This window comes from Stigmatopora nigra, chromosome 5, assembly GCF_051989575.1.
Source record: "Stigmatopora nigra isolate UIUO_SnigA chromosome 5, RoL_Snig_1.1, whole genome shotgun sequence".
In the NCBI taxonomy this organism is placed as follows: domain Eukaryota; kingdom Metazoa; phylum Chordata; class Actinopteri; order Syngnathiformes; family Syngnathidae; genus Stigmatopora; species Stigmatopora nigra.
Window position 1 is genome coordinate 2,866,269 of NC_135512.1, and position 22,081 is coordinate 2,888,349.

Below are 22,081 nucleotides of genomic sequence, written 5' to 3' on the forward strand. Positions count from 1 at the left end.
CTTCAGATTTTGTACCTTCTTCTACAAACACTGTTTTTGATTCATATTTTTTGCATCTATTGTAAGGTCAATGTACATTTCCTTTTGTTCCACCAGGAATGAGGAAGACGATGATCGAAGTGAGAAGGTAGAAAAAGGCACCAAGGTGAAGAGGACCCTCAGCTCGTTAAGGAACAGGATGACAGGTTCCTTCAATAAAGATAAGGTCAGCTATAGTAAAGTCTTTGTTATTGTCACATATAGAGATTAGTCAATTTCCCCTTGAGGTCTGTTTAATTATTTAAAGTGGCAGTACTAAAAAATACATATCCTGAAAAATTACGTTTCATTTTCAAAATTTACTGTGTTATCTTTTTAATGTCATAGTTCAATGAGAATAATTGATTTTTTTTCACTCCTGAAATAACAATTTTTTTTTCAATTCAGTGCAATTAATACTAATAATACATCTGCATTAATATTGAGTGCGTGACACTTCACAGATTTTTTATTGAGGATTATTTGTAAAAAAAAACTAAAGGAAAATTCCGTCAGAAGTGTACAGGCCTTCTATTGGACAGCTTGGAACCTATAGGCAACAATAAGTCCGTATTGATTTTATCTACAGGTTTCAAAGTGGAGGCCCGGGGGCCAAATCTGGCCCGCCGCATCATTTTGTGTGGCCTGAGAAAGTAAATCGTGTGCCAATTTTTTGTATTAGGATCAAATTAAAGTGAAGAGTATAGAATCTATACTCTATATTTTTTAACTAAAAACCAAAAAAAATCAATTAAAAATTGACAATTATTGATTTAAAAGTGGGAAAATCAATAATTGTCAATTTTTAATCGATTTTTTTTTGTTTTTAGTTCAAAAATAATTTTGTAAAATCTAAAAATATATTTAAAAAAGCTAAAATAAACATTGTTTTAGATTTTTTTTTTAAACTGAATATCCAGGGCCTTTAATCCAGTTCATTTTATCCATTTATAAAAAAAAATCTAAATATTATATCTAAAATAGTCCGGAAATCAATCGATAAAAAAGTGGGCTCTGGAAATAGAATATATACATCTAAAAAATACTTACTTACCAATATTCATTTATATTGTATTGTATTTTCATGACCTAACTCCGATTGCGCCACGCATCTTAGTGTACTAATCTCCTTACAAAATAAACCCTCTTGCACGTCCTACCTATGACACGCATTTAATGACGCTAACCAATCTTTCTTGTCCATCCCAGCAGGGTAAGAACCGGGAGAAAGAGCAACAGAGGGGTAAGGAGAAGGAGAAGGAAAGGGAGTCCACGGAGAGAGATTGCAGCTCCAGCAACGGGCATCTTTTAGCACTCGGCACTTTTTCCAGCTGTGCCACCTGCTCACTTTGTGGCAAGACGCTGCAGAAAAAACACAGCCTTCAGTGCATGAGTGAGTAACACGGCACGCTTTTTTTTTTTTGCCTTTTGCACGCACAGGTGCTCCACTCTCATGCAAACGTAGCGCTTTTTAGAAGCACGCTTTTTCGCTTGCATAAACGCTTGAGTGAAGAAACAAGAAACACACTACTAGGGCCACAATATTTAGTACCAGAAGACTTGTACTGCGAGGTTAGGATTTAAAAATTCATATCTAGAGAGTCACTTTTTTGCACTGACAGAAATGGTCACTTTTTGTCGACAAATGTGATCTCAACAAAATAGTATCAGCAACCCAACAACAAGTTATTTGCTATCACATTAACGATATTGATTGATTAAATAATATGCCTTAAAACAATTAATCTATACATTTGCAAACACAAAAACATACATATACTCCAGTTAAATAATATTATCCCAAGTCCTAACAAGTGTAAAATTGCACTCAATTGTGATTTAAAACAATTACTGTATTTAAAAAAGACAGACATATAGACATAGAGACATAGAGACACAGTGACATAGAGACATATAGACAGAGACATATAGACAGAGACATATAGACATATAGACATATAGACATATAGACATATAGACATATAGACATATAGACATATAGACATATAGACATATAGACATATAGACATAGACACATAGACATATAGACACAGACACATAGACAGACATATAGACATAGATATATAGACATATAGACATAGATATATAGACATATAGACATAGACATAGATATATAGATATATAGACATATAGGCATATAGACATATAGACATATAGACATATAGACATATAGACATATAGACATGTAGACATGTAGACATGTAGACATAGACATATATTACTACATTATACATTAAAGTAATAGTAAAATAAAGAACCATAGACAAAAGAAGCACCCGTTAAAGTAACACATGAACAGTTTTTTTTTAATATAACTATAGTCTAGGAACAACATAACACACTGTAAAAAATAAAAGACGTAAATCGCAGCCCCATCCAAAATATAAAAAAAGGGGTTTATAGTCCGGAAAATACGGTATACTATTGGTATATGAGTTGTAATAGGACACCATATCATATCTTGCAATTACAGTACAATACATATCGCAATCTAAAATGAATACAGATACTGTCTCCATCAAGACTAAACATTTGAGAGGTCAATACTACAAAAAGTCAAACATTGTGTCATATTATTTTGGCATTAATTCCTACTCATTCATCTCCTGTCATTCTCGCTATGTCTTGATTTAATTTCCTGGGAAGAGAACAGTGTTACTGTTTCATGTCTTTCCTCCCATATTTGAGAAGCGCTTCCAAGAATATCTTCTGCAAATTCGCATCTGCATTTTGTTTCCCCACTTTGTATTGCGCAAGGCTTTCCCTCTATTTGGGCGGGTCATCTCATCCATCAGCTCCGTTTTCTGACGTTTGTTTATGTCAAACCTACAGCATGTATTGGCTTTGTGAACTGAAGTACGCTTGTGTTAGTATGGGTGCAACCACTAAGCCTGTAAAGGACATTTCAACACTGTGAGGTTGATGGCTGTTCTCATTCTATCTGGTGATAAGACCAGTAATATTGACTGAAAGAAGCTAATAGAGGGTGTGTATGTTTTGATGAGAACTGTAGAACTATGACCTAAGTCTGTTTTCTTCAGTTGTTATTAGCAACGTAAAGCAACACAAATAGTCAGATTCTCTTTCTAGGTAAGTTAAAGTTTCGTTTGTAGCACTTTCACAAAATTTGGCAAGTAGTGGTCATAAATTAATGACATTCACTGTGTCAAAGTGGCGGCTCGGGGGCTAAATATGGTCCGCCGCATCATTTTGGGTGGCCCGGGAAAGTAAATCATGAGTGCGGACTTTTTGTTTTAGGATTAAATTAAAATGAAAAGTATAGATGTATATTTTTTTTACCGTATTTTCCGCAACATAACGCGGAACTACTACTAAAACAACTGCATTTTATATATTGATCAATTGATTGGACAATCAAAACTGCCCCTAGGTATGAATTGTCTAGGTTTGCCCTGCAAATTTCAATTCAGGGTGTCCTTCGCTTCTGGCCTTGAGTCAGCTGAGATAGGCTCCAGCACCCCCCGCGACCCTAATGAGGATGAAATGGTTCGAAAAATTTGATAAAATAAGATTTCCCATTTTCACAACACTCTTTGACCTGAGCTGGCAGTGAATGTCCCCCACCTGTGGCCCGGAGTCAGCTGGGATAGGCTCCAGCACCCCCCGCGACCCTAATGAGGATGAAATGGTTGAAAAAATGAGATCTTTGACCTGAGCTGGCAGTGAATGAGTAAATGAATGCCCACTATAGTGACTACTGTCCATGAAAGGGTTAATAGGTGACTTTTCTTAAATGTACATAATTTTATTGAAGTTTCGTATATTGCATTATTATATATGTTAATGGAATGAGTGGTAAACATGTTGAGATGGAAATAATTCAAAGAAATGGGTACTATTCATTCACCTCCGTTAAGTGTAGTGTCCCTTTAATTGGAGCCAAGTAGCGGTGTGGGGATTGAGCCTGTGGAATGCGCCTGTTTGTATGCCACAGATTGTTCCCACTGGGGAGAGCGGCTAACTAAAGTGGAGCAAAACAAAAACAAATATAAAAAAACAAGCAAGCTGATAGATCCTTAATGCCAAATACTTCCATCGACCCGATCTTCTTATTTCGAGCGCATCCGATCGAACCGGACCGGAGTCTCGGTATTATTAACGGTAAGACGCGGTTCTCACAGCGGGATCAGGTGGATCTTTCCCCTTGTTTCCTTCAATGGACTTTTATTACAAGGAAGCACTATAGTTGGTAGATCATCACTTGGGGTAATTACTTGAGATAAATTCTGATTGTGCTTTACATTAAATGGATCAAGCAACGTGTATTGATTTACTTGATGCGATTGTAGTTTTGTTGGTTTCTTGACTGCTTTGGCAAGCTAACAACTAGCTGTTTGATGCTAGCGACTTAGCATGAGTGCAATCAGTTTCTACTTGCAAAGCAAATGGAGGTTTCTTTAAATAGTGATTGAGTGCTTTAATGTGGTTTAATAATCACGCGGATATTGTAGTGGTTTTGGTTTTGTGATGGTTGTTCTGGATGTCTTTTTTGGTGTTACTTTGCCTGTTTTGTTAGCTGCGGAGACTTGAGGCTCAACAGGTGATGGTGATTATTAGCTTGGTCGAAGTTTCTAGTAATACATTTCAGAAGGATTTTTAATTTGGCCAAAAAACTACGAATTGTGGTTTCCAATTTTTTAAATTTAATCATTTATAGGAAGACCCTACATTTATCCCAAAACTGTGTTTTTAATCAATTCTGATCTATGATGGAAGAGCATCTTTTCTGTATGTTAGTCATTTTACGTTGCTAGTACTGATATATAACCAAAAATAAGTCATTGCAATTAATACATAAAATTTTTGGACTATTTTAGTCAACTATATTGTTTTCCACATCTGTTATGTTAAAGTAGCTTTTTTTGTGAATGCCTGAATTCAAGGATAACAGTAAAATTGTCTTTACTCTGACTCATTTAAAGTTATCTATTAACTTCTAAATCTCATCTCATCACCCTCCCTTGCTTCCTTATATTGTCATACTAAGTGATTAACTCAGACACATACAAACCAAAAAAAGTGGTTTTAGAATTATTATTTGGGATTACAGGACCACAAAATGTGTTTTCTGGTGTCAGAATTCTTCTCATTCCTCAAACTGAGCAGGTGATTGCCTTTTGCTCCTCTAGTGGCCCACTGGAATGAAATAAGGGTGACCATTCTTGGCTGTCTTTACCGACCGGTCTCACCGAGGGAGGTCACGTGGTTTTGATTCTCCTTGGCAGGTCCATCAGACCAGAACAGACCACTCCATAGCCATAACACTTTGTTTAGCGCAGATTTTATTGCATGCATCGCTGATTTGCCTTTCAGTCTGTTTCCTTGTGACTTTTATCACTCATTTATGACTTTTTTTCATACATTCTAAAGAAAATGACTATTTTTTTTTGCAAAGATCTATTTCATAGCATAGGGCATCTCCCAGTTTGCAATTGCCAGACTTTGAGGTGGTCTAAGAACTGATAAGAGCTGTAATATCAGCAAACAGAAGAAAAACACTCTGTCCTTGCTTATCTTTAGCTAATCTTTTACCTATACCAAGCAGAATTCTTGTCATTGTAGTTCACGTATCATCTCCTCTGTTTCCTCAATGGATTTAGCTTACGTTTGGAGTCTTCACAGATGACTCTGAAATTCATGTTTTGTTTAATTGCCGTAGAATTGCTTACCTGTCAAGGATTTCTTATCTTTTAACCCCCTGTTTTTTTCACACTGGCCATGATTGCCTGTGACTCAGTGGGTTTGACCTTTGAATGCAAGGCTGTTCTGGTTTGCTGAAAGCCTTGTCGCGTGCTTTGAGTTTATAGTAAGATAAAGAATTACCACGAGATCTGGCTACTCTGATTCATTTTAAAAAATAGTTGTGATTCTCCAATACAGGTGGAAAAAAAAACATCTGATTATAGTTTATTAGGATCACCAAGTCTTTAACAAGTCCGTTGATGTGTTTCCAACATATCAACAAAGGCTGGCTCTAGATGTGACTGTGTAGTTCTCTTCAAAGGACCTTCTAATGTCCATGCCCACATTCCTGGAACTAAATACCAATTAACATAAGGTGAATTCCCATCTCTGAACCTCTTGGTCAACAAAATTGTGTTCACAATGCTGTCTAAAACTGTGTCTAGTACGTGTCATTGTCATACCTGTCAACTGGTACGTTCTCGCCGTAATTGGTACAACTGAAAGCCCATTTTTATATTGGTACGCTGTACACATGAAAATGGTACGCTAAACGGTGATTTTGAGAAAAAAAAATAAATTAAGGCACTTTCTAGCCATTTTTCACCATCCGCCATTGTTTCTTCCCGGAAACGCATGTCTGCCAAGTGATATATGTACCGGCGCCTCTGATTGGCTAAAAAAAAAAGATCATGATAAACATTTCGTTTTGTAACACTTTCACCATGTGATTTCCGTTTCCTGTTCCCTTGTTTATGTTTACTTTCATTTTCACTTGTTGTTCGTGATTTTTTACAAAAAAGTAAAGTGGTAAGATTTTCCATGTATTTATACATATATGTAAGGGCGAAAACAAAATTTGGTAAGATCACAAATGGTTCGAGGTTGACAGGTATGCATTGTTTATCTTCAACCTACACAAGGGACTCATCGCTGTATGTTTGCCTGCCATTATTCTGGTACACTGAAAGGAAATATTCTATATAGTGTACAGTGGAAGTTGCTAGTTTTACATTGTATTGTTGACAGGAATGTTGCCTTTTACACAGCAATGCATCCACATTTAAACAAAGTATTGTCTGTGACCTCCATGATGGATAATGAGCAGATTCATCATGGATAGTGTTTGTTTCCATTTTTACTGTTGCAAGTGGGGCTGTGTCATCTTTCTTCTTCAGTTTATTTGTTTGCCTTGTCTACTATTTCATGTCTTCAATAGTATATGCAAAATTATAGGTCATGTTATATTATGAGGCTTCATTAGAAATGAATTGGAACATGACATTGAAACCAATTCACTACTTGGACGTTTACATTTAAAATATTTAGGCTAAATACTGTATTGAAATAACTATTGAGTATATATCAATCTGGACCAGGATTTTAATAACCCCCATAATGCTCAGCAAGGGACAGAATTGTGTTTTGTATTTTTTCAATTATATTGACAATTGATTTTATATATATATATGTATATATATATTTTTTTCTCCCTTAGATTGTGCCGTCAATGTTCACAGAAGCTGCAAATCTCTGCTGGGGGAGTGCACAAGTGTAAAGAACAAGGTAAATAGCCCATAAAAAATATATTTATTGTTTTGGGTTTAATTCATCAACCCAGACTAGTAATCCTTGGATTAAAAAATTAAAATTTTCTCACTTAAATTCTTTGATAGTCAACAGCAATATTATATCCCACCTCCTTTTGTCCCAAAAAAAATTACCAACATGAATCATTTTTGTTATCGGATGTGTGTTTGGAGAAATGAATGGCCTTGAGAAATATTAATGTTCTCTTTCTATTCATACACAGAGAGATTGTTTATCAAAGGCAGGCTTGTCTGGATCCCCTAATCTTGGTAACTATTATTCAAATTATTTTTATCACTCAATAAAAAAAATTGGTCAATTTTTTGGTCAATTTTTTGACCTAAGTCTGTTTTTATTACGTCCTCAGCCCTGAAAGACCGAGTTCACCGAGTGCAGGAACAGTCAAGCACAACCTCAGCTCAGACATCAAATGGCAACGCAACTTTTTCGGGCCCTCCCGGCATGACCGCCATTCCTTGGAGACCACCAAGTAACCAATTTACAACGAGCATCATCACCCCATCATCGGGAGCTTCGGTTTTTTACCTCGGCCACGGCCCTCACCATCACAGCAGCTCAGGGTCAGTACCAAAACTTGGTGTCCCTATTTATTTGTCCATGTGTGATACTTAAACTTTAACACACTTTCTCTACCTAGCTAGGTAAAAACCACTTATGTCAGTAGGCTAAATGTACAGCTGTACATTTAGCCTACTGACATAAGTGTTTTTTTAAATTGAAAAACATTTTTTTGTGGAAAGCAGGAGGAAAAAGTTGGATTAAAGTCAGCAGATAAAATGTTAGCATTTTGGATTGTATTGGATAACTTTATTTATCCCGTATTTGGGAAATTTCGTTGTCATAGTAGCAAGAGGGTGAGAATACAGACACAGCAAATTACATGGTAGACATAGATAGGTAATAAGTATGTTAATAAATAAAATAAATACATGAATACATATTCAAATTTTATCTGATGACTGTCCGATGTCATGATTTTGAAGACTTAATCAAGGAGGGATAGATTTTTTTTTAAATTTTGAACATGTAGTGTATTGTGTTGCTCTTTATGTTTACTCTGTGTTTATTTAACCTTGGATTATTATTATTTTTTCAATCTCAGATCCCTCCCCGGGGAGATGGATGAACCCGACGCGCTTCGCTTCAAGCGTTGCAATGAAGACACCATTTCTCTTGTTCCCTCTACCACTGAGTCTATCGTAGTAGAAGGTAAAGTGCACTTGGTCATTTGAGAAAAAAGAATACAAAGGTTCCCTGAGTAAGTGCAATTGCTATTGAGTGATAGACTGAATACTTGGTCGAAAACATTCTGGATTAAAAAGTTAATTTAAGGCTTATCCTTGTTTTTTTATTGTTATTGAGACACCCTTACGTCCTATTCACACTAGGATAGCTCAGTTTTCTGTTGATGAAAGATGCAACTTATTATTTTTTATCAGAAATGCATGCAAATTTATATAATTTTGTTTGTTCCTTTTCTCAGATGCTCATTATGTCGCCGTGCGAGCCGATCTGGAATGTGACGCTCAGGACCTGGAAGCAGAGTCCTGGAGTTTGGCAGTGGACCAGCCGTTTGTTAAAAAACTCTCTAAAGAGGCCACGAAGAGACAGGATGTCATATATGGTTAGTACCTTAGTATGGATGCGCTTTGTTTAACGCTGCCTTTTTAAACAAAACAAAAGACATTAGACTTCTGGATTTACTCTTAACTTAGAACTCCCTTTAGTCAGGAACTAATTTTGTAAACAGATATTCTTCATTGTAATGTTTTGGCCAACAACAACAAGTGTCGTGTAAGATTTTTATTGGCGCGTGTCATAAAAAGAATGGCGTTCAAAACTAAAGGAAAAATGGGTTTTTAGGGTATTTTTTTGTTTTGTGTAACAGAGCTCATGCAGACGGAAATGCACCACGTAAGGACACTGAAGATTATGCTTCACGTTTACATCCGAGAGTTGAAAGAGAACCTCCAGATGGATTCGAGCAGACTGGAATGTCTTTTTCCTCGTTTGGAAAACCTTCTGGAACTCCACATGCATTTCTTGTCCCGTCTTAAAGAACGTAGACAAGAAAACATTGTTTCCAACAATGATGGGAACTACACAGTTGATCGAATAGCAGATGTGTTAATTGCACAGGTGAGTTCAATTTAAAAAATTAAGATCAATTAAAATCATGTCACAGTGTAATAGGCACTTTATTTTGAGCAGATTTTGCTTACTTAGCGCTATGAAATAAAATGTATAAAATGTTCCATTTCAACATCAGACAACACAATGGAGAGGAAACAAAATATTACAAATGGAATACAAGTTAACAGTAACAGGCGATTGTTTTTGTTTTTTGCTAACTTGTCTGAATTATCTTTTTCGATGGAAAAAAAATAATAAAAACTAACCTGGAGTGTTGATTTTACTCCCTAACAAAATAAATGTACCATATTTTCACGACTATAAGGCACACCGCATTAGAGGGCGCACCCTCAATGAATGACATTTTTTCCATATATAAGGCGCACTGTCTATTTTGGAGAAAATGTAAGACTTTTAAGTGCGCCTTATAGTCGTGAAAATATGGTAATTGCTATTGACTTCCAGGTATGAAGCACTCACTACACAGTCACCTCTAGAGCCAGCCATTGTTAATGTTTTGGTTTTTTTGGTCTAAAATCACTGTCTATTTTGGAGAAAATATAAGACTTAAGTGCGCCTTATAAATAAGCCCAATTTGTATCAAAGAGTGGAACAAGCAAGCCAGGCTGAAACCTTATTTAAGATATAAAAAAAAATAACATTTTGTTTTTTTTCTTCATTTGTGCAGTTTTCAGGTGATTTAGGTGAGAAAATGAAGGACAGCTATGGCGATTTTTGCAGTCATCACACAGAAGCTGTCAGCTACTATAAAGAACAGATGCAAACAAACAAAAGATTCCACAGCATCATACGAGTAAGACACCTCAACCTCCCTAAAATATTTATTCTAAATTATTTTTCTCGTACGATACAGTTTGAATATTAACTTTTCTCCTCTCAGAAAATAAACAACCTGTCTATTGTACGACGATTGGGTGTACCCGAGTGTATTCTCTTAGTGACACAACGCATTACAAAGTACCCAGCACTCGTCGAACGCATTCTCAACAGCACGGAAGGTCGTATTGTTTTTATTTGAGTGTTTTTTTGGGGAAAAAAATAGTGTTATAGAAGATATGATACTTATCTTTGCCCTTTTCACTCTTTTAGTGGGTAGTGACGAACATACTGAGCTGAACCGCGCACTTGGCTTAATCAAAGATAGGATCGTTCAAGTGGATTCGTTGGTTAACCTGCACGAGAAGACATGTCGGTTGCGGGACGTCCATAACAAGATGGAGCCCAAAGCGCTGGGGAAAATCAAAGATGGACGTGTGTTTAGGCGAGAAGACCTGGCGCAGGGTCGAAGACGACTTCTGCATGAGGGCACTGTTAACTGGAAAGCTGCTTCCGGCAGACTTAAAGGTAGGACTTGTGGCATGAGGAAATAAATGATTTTTTTTCAAGTAATTAATTGTTGTGTTCTTACAGATATTCTTGCAGTTCTTCTGTCTGATGTGTTACTGCTGTTACAGGAGAAGGATCAGAGATATGTATTTGCAGCAGTGGTTAGTAATGAATTTGATTTTTTTGGAACAAACATACCTTAAAGCACAGGTGTCAAAGTGGTGGCTCGGGGGCCAAATCTGGTCCGACAGATCATTTTGTGCGGCCCGGGAAAGTAAGTCATGAGTGCTGACTTTCTGTTTTAGGATCAAATTAAAATGAGTATGGATGTATATTAAATTTCCTGATTTTCCCCCTTTTAAATCAATCATTGTAATTTTTTAATCATTTCTTTCTGTTTTTAGTGCAAAAATCATTTTGTAAAATCTAAAAATATATTTAAAAAAAGCTAAAATAAACATTGTTTTAGATCTATAAAAAATGAATATTCAGGGATTTTAATCCAGTTCTTTTAATCAATTTATTTAAAAATAATATATAGATTTTTCTTTTTTTTTATTTATAATGGTCCGGCCCACATTTGTTTGACTTCATTTCTAGTATGAATAATGTTTGTGTAGTACATATTATTTATACAGTATATTTATTGCTTCTAGGACAACAAGCCGTCAGTCATCTCTCTTCAGAAATTGATTGTGAGGGAAGTGGCTCATGCTGAAAGAGCCATGTTTCTCATATGCGCCTCTTCTAATGAACCCGAAATGTACGAGATCCACACCAACTCCAAGGAGGAAAGAAACACTTGGATGACGCAGATACGGCAAGCCGTCGAGAGGTAACCAAAAGATGGAGAACGCTACAGATGGAGAACATTCTTCTTGGAAAACTAACTAACTAACTAAATGCCTTCTGTCCTGTTCCTATTAGCTGTCCTCATACAGAAGAGAGGCTTTTCAGTGAGGAGGAAGAAACTCGAGCTTGCAGGTTAAAGGAATTTCAAGGTATTGACAGAAATTTCGAGTTATTTGCTGCAGATTTTTTTAAATGGCTACCCAGTTCTCGTGTTTATACCACTTTTACTTGTACTTGTCATGGACAATTTTCACTTTTCCTCCCTATAGAACGTCTAAGCCAGAAGGATACCGTGATTGTCCAGGCACTATCTGAGAAGCTGCAACTTTTCGCAGACATGGCCGAGTCTGTGGCAGGTCTGGAGGACACGTCTACCCGTTCCAAACTACTTTTAAGAGGCGATGCTTCAGATCTCCAGCAGGGGGAAGCCTTGCTCAAAGGAGCCATTACTGAGGGTAAGGGCACTTTTGCTGGAATTGAGTCGCCGATATGCACATGGATTTTACTCTGATGATGTTGTTGCGGCAACAAGTGAACCATAGCTTTGTCCTTTTGTCCATTCAGTGGAAAACCTTCAGAATTTGCTTCAGTGTGGAGTAAGGGATGAAGTTCTGTCATCACAGCAAGATGAAGAGAATTATTTTGGAATCCTGCCCAAAAGAGCAGAAACTTTTGGGGGTTATGACAGCAGCCCTACAATCCTCACTAAGAGTGAGTCCAGTACACTTTATGTCCCGAGGAAAAGTTTTGAACTACCGTATTTTCACGACTATAAGGCGCACTTAAATGTCTTAAATTTTCTCCAAAATAGACAGTGCGCCGTATAGTCCATTGCGCCTTATATATGGAAAAACAGAAAACCAAAAACCACCATTGTCGGATATTAAAAAACCACAAACGCCTGAACTGAAACAATACTGTTAAATATGCAGATGGCATCTTAGTTTACAACATCTCCCATCATATAGGTCCTCCCCCACTGCAAGATTTTATGCAAAAAAAATTCCAAAACATCAAAAATTGCTGGCTCTAGAGGTGACTGTGTAGTGAGTGAGTGCTTCATACCTGGAAGTCAATAGCAATTACTGTATTTTCAAGACTATCAGGCGCACTTAAAAGTCTTAAATTTTCTCCAAAATAGAAAGTGCGCCTTATAATACAGTGGGCCTTATATATGGAAAAAATGTCATTCATTGAGGGGGCGCCTTATAATGCGGTGCGCCTTATAGTCGTGAAAATACAGTAATTTGCATTTTGTGAAATAACTAACTCACTAGAAGTTGATACATGGAATTCTATCCCATAGAAATAAACAGTTAGGTTGTTTAAAATGATTTATGACAGATTTAAAACATCAAGATATTGACAATCCAAGTATGACACGTATTTGTTTGTTGTCTTTGTTGTTATGCATCTGTTGTCTTTCTGTGATATTTTTCATCTCATTGTTTGTTTCTGTGGTTGTGTGTTGTTTTGCCAGATGGCAATATGAAGAAGAACTTTACTGGCGAGTCCAGAAACAGAGAACGAAGCCAGCGGGCCAGTTCTGACCCTCAGCTCAAAGAACTTTGCGGCAGCCAAACTCTGGAGCAGACAGTACGTCTGACGCACAAAAAAAATCACATGCTGTCCAAGCTAAAGTCACATAGACTGATCTTGGGATGATTTATTACTTAAAAGAACAAAACAAAGCTAGAAATTCTGTCATAGGCATATTGTAAACACACACTGTAATTCTTTTGGTGGATTTACAATGTTTTCTTAGCCAAAAACGGTTCTCCACCCCTTGGTTGACATCATTTGGATCATAATCAACATTTGGGGTGAATGTAAATAGTCTTTGCTAATGACTGATTTTATAAAAAAGTTGTATAATCATTTATTGGGCTTTTTTGTAAGTTTTAAAAGAACTTAAGTTGCAGTTCTTAATGCTTACAAACAATGGGATGAACTTAATGGTTTCCATCTGGCTGATTTTGTCCAGGTTGAAGAAAGCTGCTGCACTCCGATGAGATGGAACCGGATCTGGTCCAACCCTTTCCCTGAGGCGGAGGTTTGTGCTCCTTCTTCGTTCATTGGTTTCTTGTTTAGATACAGGGTTACGTGTTTATAAAATAGCCTGCCTTGGATTGTTTTATTTGGCTTGTACATACCATTTTCATGACACTCTTTCTCTTTATCATTCCAGTTCTTTGACAAAGTGCTAATGCTTTCTCAAAGGCTCTACAGTCTGCAGGTAACAACCAGAATCTCTTGTTTTCTTATTTTAAGGTTTCAGTTTGCTAACATCCTCATCCAGAATATGTGCATTGCAAAATGACATAGAACTAACAATAAGCCCACTTTTTTCCTTTGTATTAGTCACTAATACTAATAATTAGTGCAAATAATGAGTAAATTATCAAAATATTTATTAAAATAATTTTCCTTTTACATTATGAACAATATATTATGAACAAGAGAATCAGATAAGAACATAAATAAATGTCAATTCATGTCGTCTGCACGTTCAAAACACTGCGCCCCTAGCGGATAATACTAGAACTACAATTTTTAAAGAAAATTCATTTTTTTTTTATACAACGCAGCTTTCTTCCCCAGGCCGTACCAAACCACCAGACGGGCCGGATCCGGCCCGCGGGCCGTATGTTTGACACCCCGGGTGTAGTGAAATGGAATTGATATTATAACGCTACAAACCACAATATGGCTATTCTTTCAAGTTCCATAATAGTTGCCTAATGCTTCATTGAACATGTTGTGAGTCCATATTCATAATTTCCTGCCGTTTTCCATTGTCAGGCCATTATATCGCGGCAGGATAGCCACATTGAGTTGCAGCGCATCTCGTTGACGGAACGCGCCTCTTTGCCCGGGCGCCATCGAGGGAATGTTCTTCTAGAGCAGGAGAAACAGCGAACATTGGCCCTGCAGAGAGAAGAACTCGCCAGCTTCCACAAACTACAGTCTCAGCATCGACAGGAACAACAACGATGGGAGAAGGAGCGAGGGAAGCACCGCCATCAAGTTGAAGCCACAGAGGCTAAACTGCGGCAAAGGGAGGACGAGTGTAGAAGGTTGGAGGTAAGTCAAGTGGATGGACCTACCTGATAGTTGTGATGGTTGTGTGACTTGGAGCTTAACCATGGGGATAAAAATGGTTACAGGAGAGGCTGGCAGAGGAAAGGGTGGAGCTGGAAAGACAAAGGGAGACGTATCAACAGGACCTAGAGAGGCTCAGAGAGTCCACTCGAGCTGTAGAAAAAGAGAAGGAACGGCTGGAACATCAGAAGAAGATCAAGAGGAAAACTATTGAGGTTTGAACAGTCACACACTAAAAGCAAACAGTTAACATTTGATAGGGCACACATGGTTATTATTTCATTGGCTGCCACTCTTGATGCTAGCTGTTCTATTTATTTTCAATGGGAATTGATAACTAGTCGACAATTGTCAAAATTGGTTACTGTTGCCAATCTCAAAATATCACTTTTAGTAGTCAAAATGAAACATTTTTGTCACCCGGAAAAATGTCTTGAAATATTCAAGTATTTTCACGACTATAAGGCGCACCCTCTATGAATGACATTTTTTCCATTTATAAGGCGCACTGTATTATAAGGTGCACTGTCTATTTTGGAGAAAATTTAAGACATTTAAGTGCGCCTTAGAATGGTGAAAATACAGTAATTGCTATTGACTTCCAGGTATGAAGCACTCACTACACAGTCACCTTTGGAGCCAGCCATTGTTGATGTTTTGGATTTTTTTTGTATAAAATCTTGCAGTGAGGGAGGAGCTAGATGATGGAAGATTTTGTAAACTAAGATGGCATCTGCATATTCAACAGTATTGTTTCAGTTTAGGCGTTTGTGTTTTTTTTAATATCCGACAGCGGTGGTTTTTCGTTTTTGGTTTTCTGTTTTTTCCATATATAAGGCGCACTGGATTATTAGGCGCACTGTCTATTTTGGAGGAAATTTAAGACTTTTAAGTGCGCCTTATAGTCGTGAAAATACGGTCTACTTACATACACCTGAAGATTAACATACCCACACACATCTCCATTGCTACAATGGAAAACACAGCACTGCCAGTGGTTGTCTCAGTTAGGCATATACAGTGCTGTATTGTTCTCTAATGAACCCTCAAACTCCTTCTACCTACTTAGCGCAGTTCTTTCCATTCTTCTTCACATCTATTTCCATCATCTACATGTTTCCCCCCACGTCGATGCAGCTTTCGCTCTCTACAGAACAATATCAGACTTTGTACATTTCATGGAATGCCGTAATTCCATTGGCTTTGTTTTCATTCCTCGTGCTAACAGCTCTGGCAAGCAGCTGCCTAAAGTGATTACATTTAGATGTTTCTTTACTTTGGATGACACTCTTATTCCATTACTGATAAAAGGTTGCACCTGGACAACCTCCTTTCCAAAACGCAAAACATTTTGATCTAATCGGATAGCCTTCTTGGATGGAACGGCGATGACTCAGCACTCTCTTGTAATGACTAGCCACGACTCTTGACTGAAGCAGCCAGGCACACAAAAGTGCCATTTGTTTGTTTGGGAGATTATATCGTAAAGACGACAACCCAAAACCAGAAAGATGCACGGCCATGTCAGCATTTGGCGCCCCCCCCCAGCTAACATCATCTCTGCAGACTATTTGTTTTGATTCCTCCTGTTTGTGTGTTTTGTATACACACAGATCAGGGGTTGCGCTCTATAGTGTTGGCTCTGTCCTGGGACTTTTTTGGCTGGCTTAATGGGAAATTTGGAAGTGTTCTCCCTCATTCCCGACACGCCTCCCCCTTACCCCGCTTCATCAAAAACACATTAAACAACCTTTTCATCGGTTGAGAACCTCAGGATGTGTTCCAGGATCTAGATCAGTTAGATATCAGCAGCTATTTAATGTCTACCCTCCCCCAAAACATTAGGAGTCATCAACTAACCATTGCGCTATAATTAGGCCTCGTAAAATCAAATAAAAAATCGGCACGCCTTTTGTGCGTGTTTGTGTATCGCTGAAGTTGAACATATGTAAGGGTGCGGGAGGATGAAGCAAGTTGCAGCATGTGGAAAAACTTCAGAGGAACTTCTTTCATGTCTTATCTTATGGGATCTGTGTAGTTGGCCCCTTTTGATTAGAAGGGTCTAGGATACAGTTTTCTATTGGCTCATACCAAAGCATGAGTAGATTGCACAATACTGTTATTGCAGTGCATGAGCTTAAAAACCTTTAACGGCAGCCTATAAGTACTATAGAAATTCTTTCATAGCTGAGGGTATGTTTGCATAGAGTATTTGCTTGTCTTTTTAAAAATGGAATATTATTAGACAACCTTTTTTATAACTGCAAAACCACTGAATACATTAATTTGCCGTATTTTCACGACTATAAGGTGCACTTAAAAGTCTTAAATTTTCTCCAAAATAGACCGTGCACCTTATAATGCAGTGCGCCTTATAACACAGTGCGCCTTTTAACACAGTGCGCCTTTTAACACAGTGCGCCTTATAACACAGTGCGCCTTATAACACAGTGCGCCTTATAACACAGTGCGCCTTATAACACAGTGCGCCTTATAACACAGTGCGCCTTATAATTCAGTGCGCCTTATACTACAGTGCGTCTTATACTACAGTGCGTTTTATAATACAGTGCGCCTTATATATGGAAAAATTGTCATTCATTGAGGGTGCGCCTTATAGTCGTGAAAATACAGTAAGCTACCCTGGAAAGCCAGTCGTCCACTCAACTTTAAGCACGTAAACTTTCCGTATAAGGCTTGTTTTCCAATTCCAAGACGTCATTGCCAATTAAAGAAAGTCCAACGATTTTTACTTGCCAGTTTATGATGGTCTATGGGCTATTGCGCCAAGTGGATTTGACATTACTTACAGTTTTTCTATGTCAACCTTAGTCACTCTTTGTCTCCAGGCTGGTGTATTATGTTACCTGAGTACGTCTCCTAGCTGGAAAAAAAAACATGAGTAATGTTAGCACCTTCACCTACATGCCGATGACTACGTTATTCAAACATAAGCCAAAAGGAGTTTGTGTTAAGAGGAAATACTTTAGTGGCAACCAGTCAACTGTGACTATGAAGTCACTTAACACCTGTTGCATTTCTTCCATAACAATCTCTAGGTACCATCTTATCCATTTATCGGCAAAACTAATATACAGCCCAGTCACAAAAAGGCCTATCAGATATCATAGAAAATTCTTTCAGTAAATTGATATACCTTCCGATGGAGTAGTGGTTCTCATTATTTATTTACGGTGTATAACAAGAGTTGGGTTTGTTTAGAGTTTTGTATAGGTATACAAAATAACTTCATTAGAGAAAAATTGGAAATTACTCTTAGCGTATTACCGTATTTTCTCATATATGCCATAAATGTCACTCGACTGAATTGAAGGTACGGCTTATATGCGCATAAATTAGACTTGACATGCACAAAACTGCAAAATCTCAGAATTAGCACTGATAGCCGATGATTTTTCTTAAGATTTTCCCTTAAAGTAACACTTTGCGGGCATTTTTTATGAGTAAAATTGTAAAATTCAACATTTTAAGTCAATTTTAAGGGTGCGGCTTATACACGAAGGCGGCTAATATGCGAGAAAATATTGTACCGATGATTTTTCTTAAGATTTTCCCTTAAAGTAACAGATCGAGGGGCGTCTTATACTCGGGAAATTGTAAAATTCAACATTTTAAGGCAATTTTAGAGTGCGACTTATATGCAGATGCGGCTAATGTGCGAGCAAATACGTTAACTGCAACCACATTAGTGCTAATGAACATGTTAGATTTTAAACAAATGAATACTTTGTCACAGACTCGTCTTCCATATATCAATACGTGGCCATAGCTTAAATGGTACTCTCAAATTCACTCCACCACCATTCACCTATCCCACAGAAACATTCTCAGGTGATCGTGTTACCCCCGATCACCTCCCGCAGGTTACCCACAGTCACCCTCTTCAAGAGAATCCATTGTTTAGCGTTAGCAAAGGCGCTCGCGGGGCTCCATATGATTTGGGAGTATCCGAGTGGTTTTCAGGATGAGAAGAACCCTTCTGTATAATTAGCTAACGCAAGCCTGTCATTAGCAAAACCCTACTGGAAGACCGCCAGTGCTAATTGTTTGTATGCTGTCAGTCAGGGCTGTTTATGTTCTACTGCCTCCGCACAGTTTCCTGCCTTGGAAATCTGCCTTCTCTGCTACTCTATGCCAGTCACCTTGTAGAAGGAACAATGGAAGGTCTATGTACTAAGACGAGCTAGTGTTCATGGAGGAAGACTGACGGAGGCAAAAAATAGGAGGGAGTAGGGGTTGAACAAGGGACTTTTGCCGACTTTTCCCTACTGAAGGGCCTCTCTGTGCCTTGGGGGCTTCCCATCATGCTCAGCTGTTTGTGTTGGGGACCAAACACAGTCACAGTCTATTGGGTTTTGCCCTCCACAGCTTGTAAAAAAAAAAAAACTCACCAAGTGTTCCTCATCTCCACAGGATTTACAGTGTTCCCTCGCTACTTCACGCTTCAGCTATCGCGGACTCAGAGCTAGGCGAATTTTTTTCAGGAAAAAAATAATAAAGAATTTAAAGATATTAAGTTAAAATTATAAATTACATCGTTTTACAAGAGGTGGAAACAAAATATTCAATAAGAATTAGTAATTGCATCCAAAAAAAGGCTAAAGAAATAGTCAATAACATGGTGAGAGTTCAGGAATCGCATTGATGACGTCATGGCTGTTTATAGGCCCAAAAAACAATGTTCACAACTCCCAATAACGATGTTTTTTTACGTGCAAAAAAACTGCAGAAGATCCTCCATCCGGACTACTATGATGTTTTTGCTTGGTGGTGCTTTTGTACACGTGTTATACGTTTCTTTAAGTATTTTTGAAGGGGCACGCCTACTTTGCGGAATTGCAGCTATTTTGGACGGGTCCCGGTCCCCATTAACCGCGATAACCGAGGGAATACTGTATTCTGCGTCATTGTTTATAATGTGGCCTTTACGTATCGTACAAATAGACCATGGTTTACATTTTTGCCCGAGGTAGTATGACATTTTGGCGCGATGACTTTTTAGCTGGATGAAATGGGCCGTTTAAAGCAGTCTGACATTTGTTTGGCCTTTATCTTTTTATACCAATCACCTTTATGGCTTTCTGTTTCCTTATGGGGAAACCACAGACAATACGTGGCTAACGCGTTTAACAGTTATAAAAAGGGGAGCTTCTTCTTTGGTTGATTGTCAGGAATTGCTTCTTATTTTCCATCCGTTTAATCTCTTAGTTTTCCTCTCATTTTTTTTGTTCTGGAGCTTCTTCAAACAAAAACTTAATGGAATCGGGGGAAAAAAGAAGGAAATCGGAAAGAAAAAGACATAAACCACAACAAAGGGTTGAAATCTTTCTTCCATACGGAGACGGTTTTGAAGAGGATCCTGTTTTTTTTTTTTTTTAGCATCGTAAAGGTTTGGCTGCAGTTCATCCAAACATTAAATATAACTTGAATGCTATGGATGTTCTAAACAACTGGGAAAAATAGTGTTTTTGTATTCAGCAATGAAGCATCAAAGGCTAAATTTCAAACTTTGAGTGTATTCTAAGAGGGAAAATATGCCAGTTACTGCTACAACGTTTTAACCATAAAAGGGAATCGTTTATTTCAAGCTCGGTAAAAAGTTCTATAAAAAAAACACTTTTCACGGGGTGGATTTTGCTCTACATTTGAGAATGTTGAATAAAATCTACTTTGAGGGGGGACAGTGCTGTCTTTTAAGGAGCTAAGGATTAAATGGTCAACTCAAGTTTACTAGCCCAAACGCACCGCATTATATATAAGGCGCACTGTTTATTTTGGAGAAAATTCAAGACTTTTTAAGTGCGCCTTATAGTCGTGAAAATCCGGTAATTGCTATTGACTTCCAGGTATGAAGCACTCACTACTACACAGTCACCCCTAGAGCCAGCCATTGTGGATTTTTTGGATTTTTTTGCATAAAATCTTGCAGTGGGGGAGGAGCTATATGAAGGAAGATGTTGAAAACTAAAATGGCATTTGCATATTTAACTGTATTGTTTCAGTTCAGGCGTTTGTGTTTTTTTAATATCCAACAGTGGTGGTTTTTCGTTTTTGGTTTTCAGTTTTTCCCATATATAAGGCGCACTGGATTATAAGGCGCACTGTCTATTTTGGAGAAAATTTAAGACTCTTAAGTGCGCCTTATAGTCGTGAAAATATGGTAGTAAGTATATTTGGGAATATATTAGCTGTGGTTCTGGTTGGGTGAGGTACTAAATCTCTATTGTTTGGTCCTTTTTAATCAATATAGATTACATGATAAAGTTGTCATGTGCAGATCATCTTACACCCTCTCTTAATGCCTCAGCGTACAATATACTGTTTGTTCCCTGACACATTTGAATGTCCCACAGCATGTCTAAACAACCTCTTTAGGCAGACACGCCTCTATGTACATAGAGACTTTTAAAGGTATTATGTTCCCTCATTTTGCATGGGTGTGTATGTATACTTGGTACGTCAGTGTCTTAAGAACACATCAAAAGCTCAAGCAGAAAACTTAGTGAAGCGTGTACTCAGCAGAAAAAGCACCATGTGTTTCTGATTCTTTCTGTGGCACATAAATATGACTTCTGCGCGCCAGATTTTGTTTCTCAAATGGCAATAAGCCATGCAGACGCTTTGTAATACACGTGTGTCTACTTTCAAGCGCCTTTGGTTCCTCACAAGAGTTAACCACAGATACGTTGGAAGTTTGGAGAGATCTTGTCTATATGCCTGATAGATTTTTTTGTTTTTGGAACTGTTAAAATGATTCTGCATTGTTTGACAGTTTATAAATTCTTGTTTCTAAGGTTACACTAACTATTGGGTAAAATGTCTGACCTGACATGAATTGGAAAATGGATGTAATGGAATCCTGTACAGTGAAGCTTTGAGACTTTATATTTGTTGTCATATACTATTATAATCATTTATTCATTTGACTATTTGTAATTAGTAATTGCTATTGACTTCCAGGTATGAAGCACTCACTCACTACACAGTCACCTCTAGAGCCAGCCATTGTTGATGTTTTGGATTTTTTTTTGCTATAAAATCTTGCAGTGGGGGAGGAGCTATATGATGGATGATTTTGTTAACTAAGATGGCATCTGCATATTTAACAGTATTGTTTCAGTTCAGGCGTTTGTGTTTTTTTAATATCCGACAGTGGTGGTTTTTCATTTTTGGTTTTCTGTTTTTTCTATCTATAAGGTGCACTGGATTATAAGGCGCACTGTCTATTTTGGAGAAAATTTAAGACTTTTAAGTGCGCCTTATAGTCGTGAAA

General features: G+C 37.6%; 1 protein-coding gene across 1 annotated transcript in view; it reads left to right on the top strand.

Annotated features, from left to right (window-relative positions):
- The window catches only part of arhgef18b (rho/rac guanine nucleotide exchange factor (GEF) 18b), a 37,622-nt gene that overhangs the window by 6,782 nt on the left and 8,759 nt on the right, over window positions 1–22,081 (top strand). The window contains exons 9-29 of the mRNA XM_077717551.1: window positions 97–205; window positions 1,231–1,411; window positions 7,241–7,308; window positions 7,556–7,601; window positions 7,700–7,913; window positions 8,456–8,562; window positions 8,837–8,977; window positions 9,242–9,492; window positions 10,175–10,300; window positions 10,388–10,505; window positions 10,597–10,851; window positions 10,918–10,994; window positions 11,490–11,668; window positions 11,761–11,834; window positions 11,955–12,140; window positions 12,250–12,396; window positions 13,166–13,281; window positions 13,670–13,738; window positions 13,874–13,921; window positions 14,488–14,769; window positions 14,853–15,002. Of these exons, the coding sequence (XP_077573677.1) occupies window positions 97–205; window positions 1,231–1,411; window positions 7,241–7,308; window positions 7,556–7,601; window positions 7,700–7,913; window positions 8,456–8,562; window positions 8,837–8,977; window positions 9,242–9,492; window positions 10,175–10,300; window positions 10,388–10,505; window positions 10,597–10,851; window positions 10,918–10,994; window positions 11,490–11,668; window positions 11,761–11,834; window positions 11,955–12,140; window positions 12,250–12,396; window positions 13,166–13,281; window positions 13,670–13,738; window positions 13,874–13,921; window positions 14,488–14,769; window positions 14,853–15,002 (2,944 nt within the window). The remainder of the gene's footprint in view (window positions 1–96; window positions 206–1,230; window positions 1,412–7,240; window positions 7,309–7,555; window positions 7,602–7,699; window positions 7,914–8,455; window positions 8,563–8,836; window positions 8,978–9,241; window positions 9,493–10,174; window positions 10,301–10,387; window positions 10,506–10,596; window positions 10,852–10,917; window positions 10,995–11,489; window positions 11,669–11,760; window positions 11,835–11,954; window positions 12,141–12,249; window positions 12,397–13,165; window positions 13,282–13,669; window positions 13,739–13,873; window positions 13,922–14,487; window positions 14,770–14,852; window positions 15,003–22,081) is intronic.